At 38.5% G+C, this 19,616-nt stretch overlaps 1 protein-coding gene across 3 annotated transcripts in view; it reads right to left on the bottom strand.

The window, feature by feature from the left end:
* dennd1b (DENN/MADD domain containing 1B) overlaps positions 1–19,616 on the bottom strand; it is a 300,181-nt gene that overhangs the window by 33,261 nt on the left and 247,304 nt on the right. For all 3 annotated transcript variants that reach the window (XM_072573886.1, XM_072573887.1, XM_072573888.1), the window contains 5 exons: positions 15,944–16,034; positions 15,054–15,094; positions 8,390–8,458; positions 5,618–5,674; positions 4,921–5,034 (listed from right to left, as the gene is read on the bottom strand). In XM_072573886.1, coding sequence (XP_072429987.1) covers positions 4,921–5,034; positions 5,618–5,674; positions 8,390–8,458; positions 15,054–15,094; positions 15,944–16,034 — 372 coding nt within the window. The remainder of the gene's footprint in view (positions 1–4,920; positions 5,035–5,617; positions 5,675–8,389; positions 8,459–15,053; positions 15,095–15,943; positions 16,035–19,616) is intronic.

Raw genomic sequence — 19,616 nt, 5'->3', positions numbered from 1 at the left:
GGTTTTTGCAACTGAAGAAACTTATGATTTTGTTGACTTTTCAAAATTCCATTACTTTCGTAGAAAATGAAGCAATTGCACAAAAAAAGGATAAGACGATGAAATGCTAAGTGAGAACAAGATTATAAACGGTAAATGTTAATTTAATAAACCATTTAGAAAAAAGCTTCTAGGAATTCATCTGCAACATAGAGAAAGTTTAGTTGATACAGGTGAATGGTCTAGAAGCAGGGTCACTGTGACATTGGGATAGGCACTGAATATCAGGTATTCACGCCTCACTGCTGTCAGCCTCTTCAAACTTGGGAAACTCTGCAAAATCTCTCATTCCAGACAACCATTAGGGAATTCTAAGACCTGTTTTTATGCTAAAAAATGAAGAAGGAAATTGTGATTTGTTTTTGAAAAGCAATATTTCTGAGAGATGCCACTGCACAATTAGTAAATATATTCCTTTAATAACTATCAAGAATTGTTCAAACAGACCTCAAGTATGGTCTACATTTGAAGTGTCAGAAAACTCATGGCAACTGTCTCCAAGGATGACACAGGGAGTCCATTAAGAATGTGAGCTGAATGAACAAAACCAACAATTTTTTGGCAGATAATTAAAATGTTATGCAAGACTGGCTATGTTAAAAGAGATAGCAGGCAGAATTCATTTTAATTTCTGTACTTTTGAAAAGCAGTTGTATTCTTTTGTAAAGCAATAATAAAACTTAACAGACAGCCAAATATTTCTCCGAATCTACAGCCTGAAATAAATCAGTTGACATTTTCCCCAGTTACAAAGTGACAGACAATTTATTTAAAAATTCCACCGATCAATGAGATCTAACATGCAACATAACAGAACAGTCTATGATGAACCATTTAAGCATAAAATGTCAGTCATTTTTGTTGCCAAAATAGACCACAAAGTTTTTGGCAAATAACCCATAATTAGAAACAACTCATATTTCTTCAGCTAGAAATAGACATTTTCTGCAGACTAGTGTCAGACCAGTATGAAAAACATATTTTTGTTTTACTATAAATTGCATTTTGGTCCTATGACAAAACTATTACAATTTATTTGTGAAGAATATTTATTTTGATCATTTTTTTTGGCAACCCCACATGGTTAACTAGGTGAAGTTACACCATTTATTTTCAAATCCAGAAAATAATTTCCATGGAAATGCCTAAACACCAAAATAGCCAGTGTACAAATAAAATTAATCTTGATTCCAATAGAAACAAAATTCAAAGGGTTTACATCACAAGGAACTATCCAATTTTGATCCTTTTCAAACTTTCAGAGCCATTGTGAAACAGGAGTCTAGAAATGGCTGAGAACCGTGTTCCATTACATTAATGATCAATGTTTTTGCATCAATTGCCTCTTTCTATTTTAATACAATGCCAGTTCAAAATAAAAGTGGGTTTATGGCTCAGTTGGAAGAACAGAGATAGTGACTTCATCAGACATATTGAACAGGCAAATGTCATCTATCCCTGCAATTTTCAAATTTTGGCTCATTTCGTGGCAAATTTAAGTTTTTGTGTGAAATATAATTGAGCCTTATATAGTGATAAAATTATTTAATAAATATTACTTACCAGCGACAATGCTTAGAATGAAACTTTAAAAAGGAAGCATTGAAATGTTAATTTATTTCTCAGCAAAGACGACAGTGATGTCGTTAAAGAAATGTTAGCCAGATACATGGTCAGTCAGAGAAAATCTGCCTGAACAGTTTAACTTTGTTATTAAAGAAAATGCCTGCTCTTCTGTAACAGTTTGTTCATTTTACTGAATCTGTCTTTGAGCCATATTGTCTCTCCTACACTGTCATCTATTCAAAATTCTCAACCTCCCTCCCTATGATCACTGTAACTATACCACATGGAATGGAATGATTAAGGAGTATGTTCACTACCACCATTGTAAAGGCAATTAGGAATGGGCAATAATTGTTGGAATTGCCAATGACGCTTACATCACAATAAAGTTTTATTTTAAATGACGAAATTTAAAGGTACGCCTTTCAAAATCAGGACCGTCAATATTCACATTCAATAAGAATGTGGGCATTGTGGAGAGACATTGTTACTAAAATTTACTTAAACTTTAAGTTAAAGAGGCCTTTAACCACACTTAAAGTCTTTGCATAAAGGAAAATCCTCTACTCTATTCCTTGTTATCTGATGGAGGAAACTATTTGGTTACTTGGGCAGCTGCTATTGGTACTCATTCATAGAACTAACTTTGGTAAAGAAGACCTCACAGCAAGCACGTCACACTTTCTCAACACATCCTGGAGCCCTGTGGTTATTGTGCAGTCTGTTTTTATGAATCAGGATTCTGAAAAACCTCTTGCAGCTTGGCCACAATGAACATATGAATGGTCATTACATCATCTCTTCCCAAAAGCACTGCACAAACAAGAAATGATGATGCTCACAGGAGAGTGGAACAAGACCATGGAATAAGATACATTTCTACACAACAGCAACACTGCTCAAAGCAGTTGACAGGGACATGAATCTGGAAGCGAGCTTGAAATCTTAAGGATGGAAATCTTGTTTAATGTTTGTAAACAGAGATGCTTACCATCTGTTTACTTGTGCCCAGTAATATTTTCTGGCAATCGCAGCTAAAACGTACTGCTTTGATCATCTCCCATACACATACAAACAAACCTATCACCCATAGTTACATGGACATTAAGCTTCTTGTTAACTATGTGGCAATATTTCCAATCTAACTTGCTGGAACTTCAAAATGTCACATACATGATTCCTGACCAATAATTTAAATTTCCAACAGCTGAATGCATTATAAAAAGGATCATGAGAAAAATGAAGTTAAAAATCACACAACACCAGGTTATAGTCCAACAGGTTTAATTGGAAGCACACTAGCTTTCGGAGCGACACTCCATCATCAGGTGATTGTGGAGGGCTTGATCGTAACACAGAATTTATAGCAAAAATTTGCAGTGTGATGTAACTGAAATTATACATTGAAGAATTGAATGTCTGTTAAGCCTTTCATCTAACAGACTATCAATTCTTCAATGTATGATTTCAGTTACATCACACTGCAAATTTTTGCTATAAATTCTGTGTTACGATCGAGCCCTCCACAATCACCTGATGAAGGAGCGTCGCTCCGAAAGCTAGTGTACTTCCAATTAAACCTGTTGGACTATAACCTGGTGTTGTGTGATTTTTAACTTTGTACACCCCAGTCCAACACTGGCATCTCCAAATCAAGAAAAATGAAGCATTAGTCCTGTTTTAACAGACATGCCTAAAATTACCTTCAAATATGACAATGTAATCAAAAGACCCAACTCACAGGAAGGGAGTGGAAGAGGAGGTATACTGAGGTTCATTTAATATCTTAGATGACTTCCAAACAATGTTTTGCTATTAAGTCATACCAGCATAGATTGAGCCGCATGAACCCTAGAGCAGGACTTGCTTCAGGACTTCCCAACTCAGTCACAATTGTGTCAGCCTTTCAGTTAAATAAGAGCGACTGAAATAACAGCACAAGTTTAGAGTACTGACACTTTGTGTCAGCATACTGTACTCAAACAAAATAATGAAAACAAACAGGTTAGTCATGGTGATTCTATTCCAGCATTTATGCTGCTGAATTCAACTTCTTTATTCGAGTGACGGACTCAGAGGAATTTAAAGCTACATTTACCTATCTGTTGTCAAAATGAGGGAATCAGCTACAACAAAGTAAACACTGTCAAAAATTTAAAGTACAAAACTGATGGTATATAGTGAGCTTCTAATAAAGTATTACGGCTTATTTTCCTGTTGTCACGCGTCTCTTTTCAAGTGAACAAAATCTAGGCCATATGGTGCTGCAGAACTCACGATGCGGCGAAAAGCGTTCACCATCATTTGCAGTGAAATTAAATCATAACTTCTGCTGACCACACAGGCAGAGTTAAAAATGGAAATCTGGAGATTGTTATGGCGACATGGGGTTGCATCTAAAAGTTCCATGAGAAAGGAATCCAGTTGGCTCTTTCTTCAAATATTTTGAATGTTGTGAAGTTGACATACTTAGCTGATAGATAGGACTAAGTTCAGCAGAAATAGTTGTGGCTTGTCTATTCCAGTGTAAGTGCAATGTTCAATAACGTAGCAAGTACTATTTACTGCCAAACAACATTTCAACCCCTAAATATTATCTTTCATAAGCACAAGTCCTTGTCTTTTGAAATTTAATTATTGTTGGACATTATGAAAAGTAAAAAATAAATAATTTTGACTTTCTTCTCTCTAAATCCCATATTTTATTGTCTTGCTTTATTTCAATACCTGTGCCTTGTTGTTGCATTGATGGGTCGAACAGACACTTGCTGGCTCACACTGTTTCCCACTCAATAATATTCTTCAATCTCAATGACTAGTGAGATATACAGATACTTGCTCTGTTCACACAGTTCCCAACTGATGTATAAAAAAAATAACAAGTAGGTCCTACAGCTGCTCAAGCCTGCCCACCACTCAGCATTGTCATAGCTGATCCTACTCCACTCCTTATATCCCTAAATTCCTTGAGAAATCAGAAGTCTACTTTAAAATTTAACAGCCAAAGTTTAACATAAGGCAAATCTGGCCAAAATTTGTGGTTCACCTAATCTAATGCCGCAAACTCATTTTTTTTTCGTATTATAAATTACTTACGAGGTTGGATGTCAGTCGCATGCTGATTTGAGAGACAGATTATGTGCAATGCATGGCACTGCCAATAATGCAACATTCAGTATAAATAAGAACTAATTCCATGAGAACTAATTCGCAAAGGTTTTCAAAACTAAACAGATTAAAAACAAAGTACAGGCAACTGGTGTTGGAGTGTGAATATAAATAGAAATGAACAATCAATACCACTCCTTTTCCTACCCGTTTGCGTTTTGTGGCTGGAAGACGGTTCTGTAATAGATCAGAGTTTGATCGTCTTTGCAGGTTTGGAGATAGACTTTCGTTATGATGCAAGTCTTCTTCCTCAGTTGATTCCTACACAGATATTAAAATCACTCAGTTAGCAGTTCAACTTCATCCTTTGATTTGAAGCAAGCAAATACTTGTAAACTAATTACCATTTTCTGGATTTGCATCCAGCCCCCAATAAGAAAGAGCTTTCTCCAAAATAAACTTGAATATCAGTTTAGAGACATAAGATCAGACTGTAGGAATAATGATTTTTGTTGCCAATAGCAGATGTTTTTACATCTTTAGTCTGCTGCTCGTTTCGTACAAATTTTGCATGCAAGTCAAATTGATTTCAGTCCCAATCTGACATTTAACTGTGATATCAAAACAATTGATTTGATCAAAACACACATTTTGTTCCAAGCAATATTTAGGACATCAATATTTCTGTAATAAAATATGCAAACAAAAAAAAAGGGTTCATTCAACCTCAGCATGAAACAATAACAGATCAGGATAGCCTGAGGGTCAGTTATGAAAAATGTATGTTATTGAACAAAGAATGAAGCAAATTTCACAAATCATTAAGAGACAATGTCTCTTGTAACTTCCCCATTTTAGATATTTCAAAGACTACGATGTCACTGAAGTCAGAAATGTTATGTACCTTCTGTTTTAACATGCTCTTCACTTCTTTGATCCCCATCTTAGCTTGGTTCTTAGCCTTGAAGAAAAAAAATGGTTTGATACAGCCTTCCCATTAAATGTGATACAAGTTTCTCAAAATGAAATCTGAACAGTCATAAGAGGTTTTCTTTAAAGTTACTACTAGAAACAGTTTGTCTCACCGTGATGGCACCCTTCATAATTATTTGGCTGAGCCAGCCAATTCATGAGAGACACAAAATAGAAAATTATGATTAAGTTACTATATGTATGCATTTATTAAATAATAAAACCAAACCTTTACTCTTGGATTGATAATTTAAAATTAAATATTTTTAACTTTCAGCTATTATCCATCTGCTTTGATTGCTTTCACTAAAGCACCTTTGTCCCTTTTGACGTGTAACAATGAAAGTAGCCGACAAGTGACTCTTAGATGTCAATGAAAAATTATGTTTATCTTCAATTTTTTCCTTAGGTATTAAATTTTCAATACCAAAATGCTTTATAATGGCAACTCACCAAGTTAGAAACATTTCTTGAAAGAAAAGCTTAATTGAGCCACCTCCTGCCAATTGCATGGTTTCCTTCTTTTAGTACCCGACAACAAACAGCACTTCATGAAACCAGAAGCCAGTCTATTCTGGAATGTGTCTTTGAAGTAAATTCTCAATAAAAGGGACAACAGCACTATTCAAAGTTAATATGAAATCAGACAGGTAGGTGCAGAAGAAGCAATCTTGAGCAAGTTTCTCTTTTAGTACATGAGGTTTGTCAGTGATAGCTCTTCAGTCTTAAAGACACTGTGCACTTCTCCATGAGGAGAAGGCCAAACAGCCTGCTCCTGGCCTTGAGTCAACACCACTCAACAGGACAAACAGCTTTGCGTGATTCATGCATATTTCAACTCCATGTGAAATGCACCTGGCCTCCAGTCCACACCAGGCCCAAATAGGGAAGTAGTCACGTAACTCATTCTACAGGTAAACCTCATACAATTACTCAGCTGCAAAGCCCCTTTGGGACAGTGTACTATCTCACCAGATGTTAATGACAATTCTGATCTTACAATTAGCAATACAAACTCAAAAATGAATAGTCTAATCTAATTTGTGCACATTACAGAGTTTACAAAAACACATTCTCTCAAAAACCAGTGAATACTTATTGCAACATTTATACGGGTGGCAATAGGTGGCTGAACATTATCTGTGAAACCATTGTTGAAATATTTGCAAACAATGCTATTGACGTGGTAATGATTACATATTGGATCCCGTTCTGTTCCCAGTTTGCATTCTCTGTCAATTTTCAGATATAACAGATGAACTTTTGAATTACCCTTCACCCTTAATGCTAGAAAGACAGCTATCCCTGCAGTCACTGATGTCAGTTACCATTGTGCAACAAATTGAGATCGTGTTTCAGCTCGGATCTTGATTTTCCACGGGCAATTTGGCCAAACCAGTGCAAAAGACTGCGGAATTTCAGTTGTAAATTATGTCCCTCACAAACTGAGTGCTTGCAATCTTTTGTGATGAAAGCTTCCTCTACTTAGATCAAATTTATCAGTATGTCAGCCTTCCACTTGAGGTCCTTCAAGAAGGCTCTTCAAATTGAGATTTATTTTGAGAGAAGGGCATTCGTGACTAGCTTTTGAATTAAATTTATTTTTTATGTTTAAAGGCAAAGAAACTGACTAATGTACATGAATGAGATTAGCAAATGGTTCTGCATTTTAACTTTTAGTTAAGATCAGGTTACTTAAATGGTGAATGAGATACTATCAATCAAAATGCTTTAATATGCTAAAAAAAATTTCCTGTTCGAATAATAACATTGTACCAGCCTACTACTCTTAAATATATTAAGGATTATCTTTTAATATGAGGGAATAAATAAACAAATATGTTCTAAAATGTTGCTTGATTGCTGATGGAAGATTTTATAAGATTACTACACAAAATTACACAAGTGATTTTCCAAAACGTGAAAATAATTTCACTTTGTGAATCATGATTGTCGTAAATTATCAAAGAAGTGCTAACTTTCAAATGAATGATAGGAGGCAATGTGGAGCAATTATGTTTCAAATATTTTCTCTTTTGCAAAGCCATGAAAGAGATTGCAGCCCACGATTTCCCCAGTTTTCTTCTCTCATCACACCAAAAATAAATTCCCAGTTCCAGGGATAAAAACATATGCACATAATATTATGAAGAAAGGTCCAGTTGCAGCCTTAATGATTAGATTCCCTGCATTGTGGAAACAGGCCCTTTGGCCCAACAAGTCCACACCGACCCTCTGAAGAGTAATCCAACCAGACCTAACACTATGGGCAATTTAGCATGGCCAATTCACCTAACCTGCACATCTTTGGACTGTGGGAGGAAACCGAAGCAACCGGAGGAAACCCACGCAGACACGGGGAGAATGTGCAAACTCCACACAGACAGTTGCTTAAGGCTGGAATCAAACCTGGGTCCCTGGCGCTGTGAGGCAGCAGTGCTAACCACTGAGCCACCGTGCCACCTCCAGAGATTTCAACATTGGTCTCAACTAAAGATTTACAATCAATAAAAGTGATCATAGATTGTCCTTAAGGAACTCAGAGTTTAATTTTAAACCAGATATATCAACAAAACACAAGCATAACCCTGAGCAAAACATTAATCTATTCCTACTTATGGAATACATTATTTGCATTCTCACAGTCTATCTATAGTACTGCAGCACCTCTTTGAACATGTTGGCATCCACGTTAGGGACTTACAAATTTGTATGCGGTCTTCATGGCAGGATTGGCTTTTGTCATCACTGTATTTATCAAAGCTCCACCTTTCTGGAAAGGAAAGAAAATCTGACTTAATTTAACTGTTTTGGTTAATGCTTTGCATCTGGAAACTTAGTCTGGTACTTATGCAATCATTAAACTTAATTTTGTTGATGCACCTATGCCTTCTGTTGTGATGATATAAAATGTGGACAAGTGATTTTTTAAAAAACTCTGTCTTCTGACTTAACAACTGGGAATTTCATGGGCTAAAATCATTTTTAAAAAGGAACGATAAATACTTACTTAAAATGGCCACAGTTTTCACCTGACAATATAGATTGGCCAAGTCCCATGAGGCTAACAGAGGTTAAACAAGAGACAGCCTTCGCTAAAAATGACCATTTCTCCCAAGGATAATGAAGCGAGCTAGCAAGCCAATGTGGAGAGGCATGAAAACACCCTCACTTCCTATTCTGATTTGTACCTTTTGGAGAATATGTACAAGTTGGATATGAAGCTTTACATACAGTCTTAAAAAAAACCCTAAAAACAGAGGCATGGATTTTCTGCTGACCAGACAGTCATCCTGTGAACGTGAATGGGAGGTGCACATCAGGACCCTGTAGAATTCCCATCAAAGCACACTCCAAAGAAATTTCTTTGAAAACAGAATTTTCCACCAAGCAATTCTTCTACTCCTAGAAGTTTCAGAATCTCCATTCAAATTGGAGACTTCACAGCAAATTATTTCCTCAAAAAAGTTGGGCAATGACATACCTAGTTTGACTCTTCAATAACTATTCAACTGTTCTCATACGTACCTCACACACCTTCAACTGCACTACCCCCAGACCTTGACTTGACTGTTCTCCCTTCCTCATCTGCTGAACTGGACCCAATACCTAATCCCTCGGACATGACTTGACGACCTTTGCCACCAGACCTGAGCCGACTGCCCCTCACTCCCTTCTTGATCAGGATACTGAGAAATTCAAAGGGTAACTACAATATTTATGATTGCTGATGATTCAAGACAACAACTAACAAACTGTGGTCTCAGGCTAATCGTCGTGTGGCCATATTCATACTAGAGCAGAGGCGCTGTTCTCTTATTAGTAATCTCAAACTGCCGATCAGAATTGAGCCCATGCTGTTGGCATCACACTACTCTGCAAATCAACGATCGAGCCAATTGAGCTAAACCAATTCGGGCTCTGGCCCAAAATATTGATTCTCCTGCTCTTCGGATGCTGCCTGGCCTGCTGTGCTTTACAAGCAACAAACTCTCAACATTCATTCTTTACATCTCAAGGGTATTCTAAAAGTATGTGCGTGTGCGTGTGTGTGTCAAGAGTGAGAAAGCGCACGATTCCACAGGAGCCAAACATTTGATCTTGTGCAGGAACAAATTACTGCAGATGCTGGAATCTGTACTGAAAACGACAAATGCTGGAGATCACAGTGGGTCACACAGCGTCTGTAGAGAGAGAGCAAGCTAACATTTTAAGTCTTCATGACATTTCTCAAGATTAAAATTCCCCACTCTCTCACAAAAAAAACCTTGTAACTGACTTCCTATTGTTTATGGTGAAAACAGTTAATGACAGTTTAATTGTGGAAAGGTCGAGCCACATTCGGAAAAGAACATAAACCTTGCTTGTGACTAAGAGTGGGAAAGGTGAAAAGCTAGTTCATCCTTCCTCACCTGGTTGTAAAACACCTCTGTAAAGTGCCCGACAAAGGATCAATTCTATATAGTTTTTATTTCTTCAATGAATGTACTGTTTGTACCTGTTCCTTCAATTTCCTTCTATTATTAATGTAGTTATTGATTATACAGTCATTTTCATAGCTTTCTCATATTTTTCCCTCAATGCTAGCACTTTTGTCCAAGTCATGTTTGAAGTTGAAATCTTAATTCAAATCGGGTACATAATCTAGACTGAAAATTCAGTGCTGCATTGAGCAGGCAGTGCATTGCATGTTTTAGATCAGATAGATAACCAAAGAGATAACCACTGAAATGTTCAGAAGGTCCGGAAACAATTCAATTACTCTTTCTCGGAAAAATAAGAAGATCTCATGATCTCCTGCCCAACAGTTCCTTAATCAAATTAATCAGAACTGAGTGACTGATCCTTTAGTGGAGCTATGAAACCTGGGTGTGCCTACAAATGCAAACACTCTTCTAAATATAACCAACTGACTGCGACACATTGTGAAAGAGTCTGGAAAATAAAAGGTACAGCTCAAACACAAAAATAAAACAAAGAACTGTGAATGTTGGAAATATGAAACTAAAAGAGAAATTGTTTGAGAAACTCAGCAGATCCCGCAGCATCTGTGGGAAAAAAAGGCCGAGTTGATGTTTTGAATCTTGTGGTCCTTGCATTCAGAAGGAAGATCACTGATTTTGAAATGTTAACTCTGCTTTCTCTCCACAGATACTGACAAACCTGCTGAGTTCCTCCAGCAACATGTTGTTGTTCTAATGCAAGTTGATCTTCCCTAATTTCTTCAAATGCTCTCACTTTGTTTTATGGAAATCTAAATTTTTGCTTTGTTTCTATGAATTTGATCGATTATTGTGCTGTACTCCACCATTAATACCCTGGGCACGGAACAGCCCGAGGCCCTGTTTATTGTAACTGGCAACTTCAGTCAAGCCAATCTAAAGAAGGTGTTGCCCAAGTATCACCACAACATTACCTGCCCCACTAGGGGCCCGAGCATTTTAGACCACTGCTACATCACTGTGAAAGATGCCTACCACTCCATCCCCCGCCCTCATTTCAGGAATTCAGATCACAATGCCAAGTTTCTTCTCCCAGCTTATAGGCAAAAGCCCAAGCAGGAGACCCCCTCGCGGATACAGGTCCAGTGCTGGTCGGAGGAGGCAGAGGATCATCTCCGGTGCTGTCTGGAATCAGCTGATTGGGCCATGTTCAAACAGTCCACAGGTACCTTGGATGAGTACGCCACCACCGTCACAGACTTTATCAGCAACTGTGTGGAGGACTGCATACTGAGGAAGTCAATCCGGGTGTTCCCTAACAGGAAACCCTGGATGAATCAGGGCATACAGAACCAGCTAAAAACCAGGAGTGAGGCCTTCAGATCAGGAGACCCATTCAAATAAAAGGAATCCAAGTATAACCTTCGCAGAGCCATTAAGACAGCTAAGGACCAATACCGATCCAAACTAGAGACCCAGACAGACACCCAGCGACTATGGCAAGGACTGAATGACATTACAGGTTCTAAAAGGAGACAGTTCAAGATAGTAGACGATGACATATTACTCCCAGATCGTCTCAATGCCTTCTATGCTCGCTTTGAGCAGACTTTCGGCAGAGAGATAACACCTAGTCTGACAAGTCCTGATTAATCTATCCTAACAGTCACTGCATCAGAGGTCAGAGCATCAGAATCCAAGGAAAGTGATTGGACCAGACGGAGTATCAAGTCATGCACTCAGTGTATGTGCAGATCAACTGGTGGAGGTCTTCTCGGACATCTTCAATCTCTCCCTGAAGCAGGCCAGTGCCCCTGCCTGTTTCAAGAAGGCCAACATCATTGCTGTGCTGAAGAAGCCTCATGCAGCATGTCTCAATGACTACTGCCCAGTGGCCCTAACTTCGATGGTCATGTATTGCTTTGAAAGGCTGGTCATGACATTAATCAACTCTAGCCTCTCCACTACTCTTGACCCACTCTAATTTGTCTATGGGACCAACAGATCCACATCTAATGCCATATCACTTGCCCTCTACTCCTCCCTAGAACATCTTGACACCAAGAACAGCAACATAAGAATCTTACTCATTGACGACATTTCAGACTTCAACACCACTATCCCCTCGAGACTGATTACTGAACTTGGTGATCTTGGACTAAGCCTCACTCTCTGCAACTGGATCCTCAGTTTCCTGATCCACAGGCCACAATTCATGAAGGTTGGGGACAATATTTCATCCTCACTAACACTCAACCCTGGAGCCCCCAGGGGTGCATATTCAGCCCCCTACTGTACTCACTGCATACCCATGACTGCACTGCCAAATACCAGACTAATGCCATTTATAAGTTCGCTGATGACACCACCATAGTCGGTCAAATCTCAGACAACGACGAAACAGACTACAGATAGGAGGTGGAAGACTTGGAAAAATGGTGCACCGAGAACAACCTCGCTCTCAATGCCGGCAAAACCAAGGAACTCAATATTGACTTTCCGCTGGATGTTACTCATGCCCCTCTACACTTTATCAGCACAGAGGTGGAACAAGTGGAGAATGTCAAGCTCCTGGGAGTGGTCATCCACAACAAGCTTTCTTGGACTCTTCATGTGGATGCACTGGTTGCAAAGGCCCAACAACATCTCTTCTTCCTTAAGCAGCTGAGGAAATTTGGCATGATAGCGAATACCCTTGCCAACCTTTATAGGTGCGCCATCGAGAGCATTCTGTCTGGATGTATCACTACCTGGTATGACAACTGTACCGTTCAAGATAGGAGACGGTTACAGAGAGTAGAGAACTTGGCCTGGACAATCACAAAGGCCAACCTCCCATCTACAGAATCCATCTACCAGGCCCACTGTCAAGGAAAGGCCGCCAGCATTCTCAAAGATCCATCCCACTCTGGCGATGTTTTTCTACAACCTCTACCATTTAGAATGTACAGAAGCCTGAATACATGCACCAGCCGGTTTTGTAACAGTTTCTACCCTACTGTCGTTAGAATACTAAATGGACTCACAAACTCTTCACATTCGCCTATAGCTGTGTTCTTGTTTTTGCCGCTGTTTACCTATTAATTACTATCTATGCTACTTAACTCTGTGATCTGCCTGTATTGCTCGCAAGACAAAGCTTTTCATTGCACCTTGCTACAATTAAATTAAATTAAATTCAATTCAATTATTGTGCTGGTTCTTTAAATTATTTTAACCTCCTTAGAAAGCCATTGATTCAAGTCTTTCTATATTAATGTTGCTAAATATGGTTTTACATAGTTATTGGATTCAGCCAATTTACCGGATTTATCATAGACAATGTGCGAGAGACTCAGGAGGTCTGGCAGCATCTGTGGGGAAAGAAACAGATTTACCGTTTTGAGTCCAATATGACTCAAGTTCTGAAGAAGTGTCAAACTGGACTCAAAATGTTAACTTTTGTGTGTCTTTCCGCAGATGTGGCCAGACCTACTGAATTTCTCCAGCATTCTGTGTGCTTGTTTTAGAATCTGGGGGGCAAGGTGGCTCAGTGGTTAGTACTGCTGCCTCACAGCGCCAGGGACCTGGTTTAATTCCAGCCTCAGGCAACTGTGTGTGGCATTTGCACATTCTCCTCATGTCTGCATGGGTTTCCTCCAGGTGCTGCGGTTTCTTCCCACAGTCCAAAGGTGTGCAGGTTAGGTGAACTGGCCAATCTAAATTGCCCATAGTGTTCAGCGGGGTGTAGGTTAGGTGCATTAGTCACGGATAATGTAGAGTAATAGAGTTGGGGAATGGGTCTGGGTGTGGGCTAGTTGGGCCAAAGGGCTTGTTTGCACACTGTAGGGATTCTAATTCTAATTCCAGCTTCTGTAGCATTTAAATATTAGACTTATCCTCAGTGAAAAATATTTAGTATGGGCAGTCAAGGGTAAATGATCAAGTTTAATATGTATGTATACTGTACATCAAAACAGTGTCACCTACAAACAGAAGCAATTCTAAGGCCAACCAAAAGTTTGCCTGCCCAGGTTAAAAATCCTGACTCCCAATTACTTGATGAAAAGTTTGACTGTACTCACTTTATCTCAAGGATATTTCAAATTATGTACTATTTACAAGTACATTCATTGAGTCTCAAGCTCCTTTTAAAATTCAAAGCAATTACAATATCTTATAGATGGAAACACTCATTGCAATTTCACATAAGAAATTTTCATTGACAACACCATTCTCGTAGTTAAGATCTCAGCTCTCTTTCATTTCACTAATTTTGGGCCTTATTATCAACAGAAATTTGCAACATTGAAATTTCATCCTGAATTCATAATTCATGTAATAGACTTTGAGTTTCAATGTCAAGAAAGTCGTCTGATGTACTTAGTGGAGCACAACGTCTAATCCCTATTGAGGGTTTCCATTTATAATTGTTCATGTTAAAGATTAATCTGCTGATAGCAGCATATGAAATGTCATGCTACACAATATGAAGAGTTGACTACTCTTTCAATCATGTCCTTATTTCAGAATACTAACTTGTGCTTTTTTCAGGTATTCACCGTTCATTTCAGCAATGGTTATGGATTCATTTGTAGAGTTTGCAAATTTCCCAATAACTTCTGTTAAACTACCTTCACTTTTTGATGCAATGAATCCATGTTAATATGTACGCCTGTCACATCATCAGGAAAGCTTTATGTAGGATAAAGGTTCACCCTATCAAGCCTAGGATGGTTCAGAGCCCAAAGATTAAAATAAAATGTTCTGAATAATTAGGCCAAATCCTCAAATAGCATTTTGAAGATTATTGCTGCAGAAATATTTCAGTTAATCACAATTGCAGCTCTGGGTAAGCATCATTATTCAGCACAGTAAAACTATAATGATGTAACTAGAAATAAGTGTGTGCTCTGCTGATTTACATCAATAGGCATATTGACTCACCTTGACTGTGTGCATCCATTGCTGGTAAGATTTTGAATTTCCTGTGGATAATTAACAAACGTTTGACGGTTACTCCTTTTGTTACAAGTAAAGATATTCAAGTAACATTTCATGTGGTGAAGTAGAAGAGTAAAAATAGCCTTTAAATATATTTCAGATTGTGCACACAGCATTTAAAGGGAAATGTGCATTAAAAAACCTCATCGAATTTGAGCTTGAATGCTAGTTTAGTTTTCCATATTCTGCAACTTTTGCATGAAGGCTCATTACTCAATTATTCTACAACCTGTTTTCCACTAGTCAAGGTCAATTACCTCAAGTGGGCAAAACACTTTAGTCTTTATACTGACTTTCTCTTTCAGGCTTTCTCCTGCTCCTGATCTCTTCCTACATGGATATTCAACATTAGAATTGAATTTTGGCATTTCTTTCTCATCCCCATACCCACAATAAGTTATAGAAAAATGCTCATTCAAGAGTTTTTGCTCATGGGTGAGATGACTAAAATTTATTCCCCCTCTCTCAAATAAAGGTTTTATATGGACATATTATAATGCAAGTCTTTCCATAATTAGGCTTCAGCTCTCTCACAGGGAAAAAAAACTCAATTCTTCAGATAAAAGCAACAGAACAAAGAATTCAGAATTGACCTCTTAGGTGCAAGAATATCAGTTGTGCTTTTTTAAAACAAATGCATACCAAATAATAAGCAAAATATAGTTCAAAATTATGATCTGGTTAGTGGAAAACTGATCAATGCAAAGCCCAGACATTATCCTCAACTAAGGATAAGACAGAGAAGAGCAGAATTGCGATATCTGGAAGAATCCTATCTAAAGGAGATAATTAGCAAACAAAATGGTACATTTCAATACAAGTTCATGCCTTACCTCCACTATAGCCTCCCACAGTTATCTCATCTTCGAAAACATCAGAAAATCCTTTCCCTGAATTTAACTTTTCCAACCTCCCGTCGATAAACTAACAAAAAGATAAAAGTAATATAATTCAGTGAAGAGGACAAGTAAAATCTATGGCAGTGACACCCATTTTGGTTTACTCTTTAAAAAAAAGTATGATTAGGGCAATTACAGGACTATTTGCAAATCTATAGGTAGTTAGCTGATATTGTTTAGCAGTGCGGGCACCACAGTTGGTCGCATTAGCCTTTGATGAATGGGGATAAAGCAGACAATGGGTTTAATCTCCTGTTGGTTTTACATGTGCATGCATGAATACAGAAGCAGACAGAACTTGACTGCACATTAACACAAAAGCAAAATACTGCAGATGCCACAAAATTTGAACTTAAAACAGAAAATGCTATAAATATTCAGCAGGTCTGGCAGTACCTCTGGAGAGAGAAACAGAGTTAATATTTTAGAGCAATGACAATGATCTTCATCATGATTGGCTGTGTAATTCTATCACCTAAAATTAAAAGATGAAAAGTTACTGCCCAACTTGCACAAAAGAAACGAAGATCACTTCCATGAAACAAGCCAATCCTACACAGTTCATTAAATTCTAAACAAACATAAACAGGAATTGCTGGACAAACTCAGCAGATCTGGCACAAGCTGTGAAGAGAAAACAGAGTTAATATTTTGAGTCCAGTGATCTTTCTTCATTAAATGACTCAGAGAACCATCATGAACCTCAATGAAAAGTAATTTTTACAGCTTCATGACAGAAAGTAGCTCGACCTTCAAATCCAGAGCATTTAAACAGTATTCTTTCTTCTCAAAAAGTTATTAAATTCATGCAAATTGAAAATAGAAAGGAAATCTTGCATTTATATAGCATCTTTCAGGATCACAGAATGCTCCAAAGCATTTTGCAACAATTGAAGCAACTAATTTGCACACAGCAAGCTCCCATGAACAGTAGCCATCTGCTTTTGTGATATTGATTCTCACATTAATATTGGCAAGAATTAAGGAGAATTAATAGAATTAAGGAGAATCTAAAGAGTTTTTACATATACATTAAGGACAACAGGGTAGCTAGGGAGAGAATAGGGCCCCTCAAAGATCAGCAAGGCGGCCTTTGTGTGGAGCCGCAGAAAATGGGGGAGATACTAAATGAGTATTTTCCATCAGTATTTACTGTGGAAAAGGATATGGAAGATATAGACTGTAGGGAAATAGATGGTGACATCTTGCAAAATGTCCATATTACAGAGGAGGAAGCGCTGGATGTCTTGAAACGGTAAAGGTGGATAAATCCCCAGGACCTGATCAGGTGTACCCGAGAACTCTGTGGGAAGCTAGAGAAGTGATTGCTGGGCCTCTTGCTGAAATATGTGTATCATTAATAGTCACAGGTGAGGTGCCGGAAGACTGGAGGTTGGCTAACGGGTGCCACTGTTTCAGAAGGGTGGTAAGGACAAGCCAGAGAACTATAGACCAGTGAGCCTGATGTCGGTGGTGGGCAAGTTGTTGGAGGGAATCCTGAGGGACAGGATGGACATGTATTTGGGAAAGGCAAGGATTGATTAGGGACAGTCAACATGGCTTTGTGCATGGGAAATCATGTCTCACAAACTTGATTGATTTTTGAGGAAGTAACAAAGAGGATTGATGAGGGCAGAGCAGTAGATGTGATCTATATGGACTTCGACAAGGTTCCCCATGGGAGACTGATTAGCAAGGTTAAATCTCTCGGAATACAGGGAGAACGAGCCATTTGGATACAGAACTGGCTCAAAGGTAGAAGATAGAGGGTGGTGGTGGAGGGTTGTTTTTCAGACTGGAGGCTTGTGACCAGTGGAGTGCCACAAAGATCGGTGCTGGGTCCTCTACTTTTTGTCATTTACATAAATGATTTGGATGAGAGCATAAGAGGTACAGTTAGTAAGTTTGCAGATGACACCAAAATTGGAGGTGTAATGGACAGCGAAGAGGGTTACATCAGATTACAACAGGATCTTGACCAGATGGGCCAATGGGCTGAGAAGTGGCAGATGGAGTTTAATTCAGATAAATGCGAGGTGCTGCATTTTAGGAAAGCAAATCTTAGCAGGACATATACATTTAATGGTAAGGTCCTAGGGAGTGTTGCTGAACAAAGAGACTTTGGAGTGCAGGTTCATATCTCCTTGAAAGTGGAGTCGCAGGTAGATAGGAGAGTGAAGGCATTTGGTATGCTTTCCTTTATTGGTCAGAGTATTGAGTACAGGAGTTGGGAGGTCATATTGCGGCTGTACAGGACATTGGTTCAGCCACTTTTGGAATATTGCGTGCAATTCTGGTCTCCTTCCTAGCGGAAAGATGTGAAACTTGAAAGGGTTCAGAAAAGACTTAGAAGGATGTTACCAGGGTTGGAGGATTTTAGCTATAGGGAGAGGCTGAACAGGCTAGGGCTGTTTTCCCTGGAGCATTAGAGTCTGAGGGGCGACCTTATAGAGGTTTACAAAATTATGAGGGGCATGGAGAGGGTAAATAGGCAAAGTCCTTTCCCTGAGGTGGGGGAGTCCAGAACTCGAGGGCATAGGTTTGGGGTGAGAGGGGAAAATATAAAAGAGACCTATGGGGTAACTTTTTGACACAGAGGGTGGTACGTGTATGGAATGAGGTGCCAGAGGAAGTGGTGGAGGCTGGTACAATTGCAACATTTAAGAGGCATTTGGATGGGTATATGAATAGGAGGGGTTTGCAGGGATATGGGCCGGGTGCTGGCAGATGGGACTAGATTGGGTTGGGATATCTGGTCGGCATGGACAGGTTGGACCAAAGGATCTGTTTCCATGCTGTACATCCCTATGATTCTAAGAACGTGGAGGGCAATTTTGCTACCTTCAAAATATTAATATGAGTTCCTTTACATTCACTTGAGGGGCAGACAAGGTCTCAATTTAATATCCTATCTGACAGAAGAAACCTCAGATTGTATAGCAGGTCCTCGATAATACACAAGCACGTCCGCTTTCATTTTTGTGCTTAAATCTTAGAGTGGGACTTGAATTCACAATGTTTTCTAACTCCAAGCATGAGCATGTTGCCAGCTGCAGATAACAAAGTCACAGAAAATACAAACTATTATTACTGATTTCAAGAATGTCAATGTGAAATTTCTCTTCACTGGTTATTAGGTCAAAGTTTTAAAGTCAACTTCTCCTTGCAGAATATCTTTTACAGTTATTTCCTCCTCCCCAATATGTCTTTTGTAAAGTGAACATTGATCCAAATAATCAAATAACAGGTCAAAAACCTGAAAAGCTATCTCAATCTCTTGGCAGACCAACCACAAATCTTGTCTGCCTTATACTATTTAAATTCAAACTATATATCATTGCTTTAATGAATTGGTTTTGTTAACAATCAAAACACTTAAGTATTAAAGCAGTTAGTCAACACTATAAAATTACAAAGGGACAATTAAACAGCTAACACCATTCTTACTGTACTCTGCAAATACAGATTTTTATTAGAAAATTAGCACTGCATTTGGGAAAGAAGTCCGACTCATGTCTGAAATGCTATCAAGGTACTAATGTATGTGCATCAGTTGCTTATGCCTTCAATATTCAATCCAAGATTTCCAATTAGTATGACTTCATTA

This window comes from Chiloscyllium punctatum, chromosome 7 (genome assembly GCF_047496795.1).
Source record: "Chiloscyllium punctatum isolate Juve2018m chromosome 7, sChiPun1.3, whole genome shotgun sequence".
NCBI classification, from domain to species: domain Eukaryota; kingdom Metazoa; phylum Chordata; class Chondrichthyes; order Orectolobiformes; family Hemiscylliidae; genus Chiloscyllium; species Chiloscyllium punctatum.
This window is presented reverse-complemented; position numbering and strand designations above follow the sequence as displayed.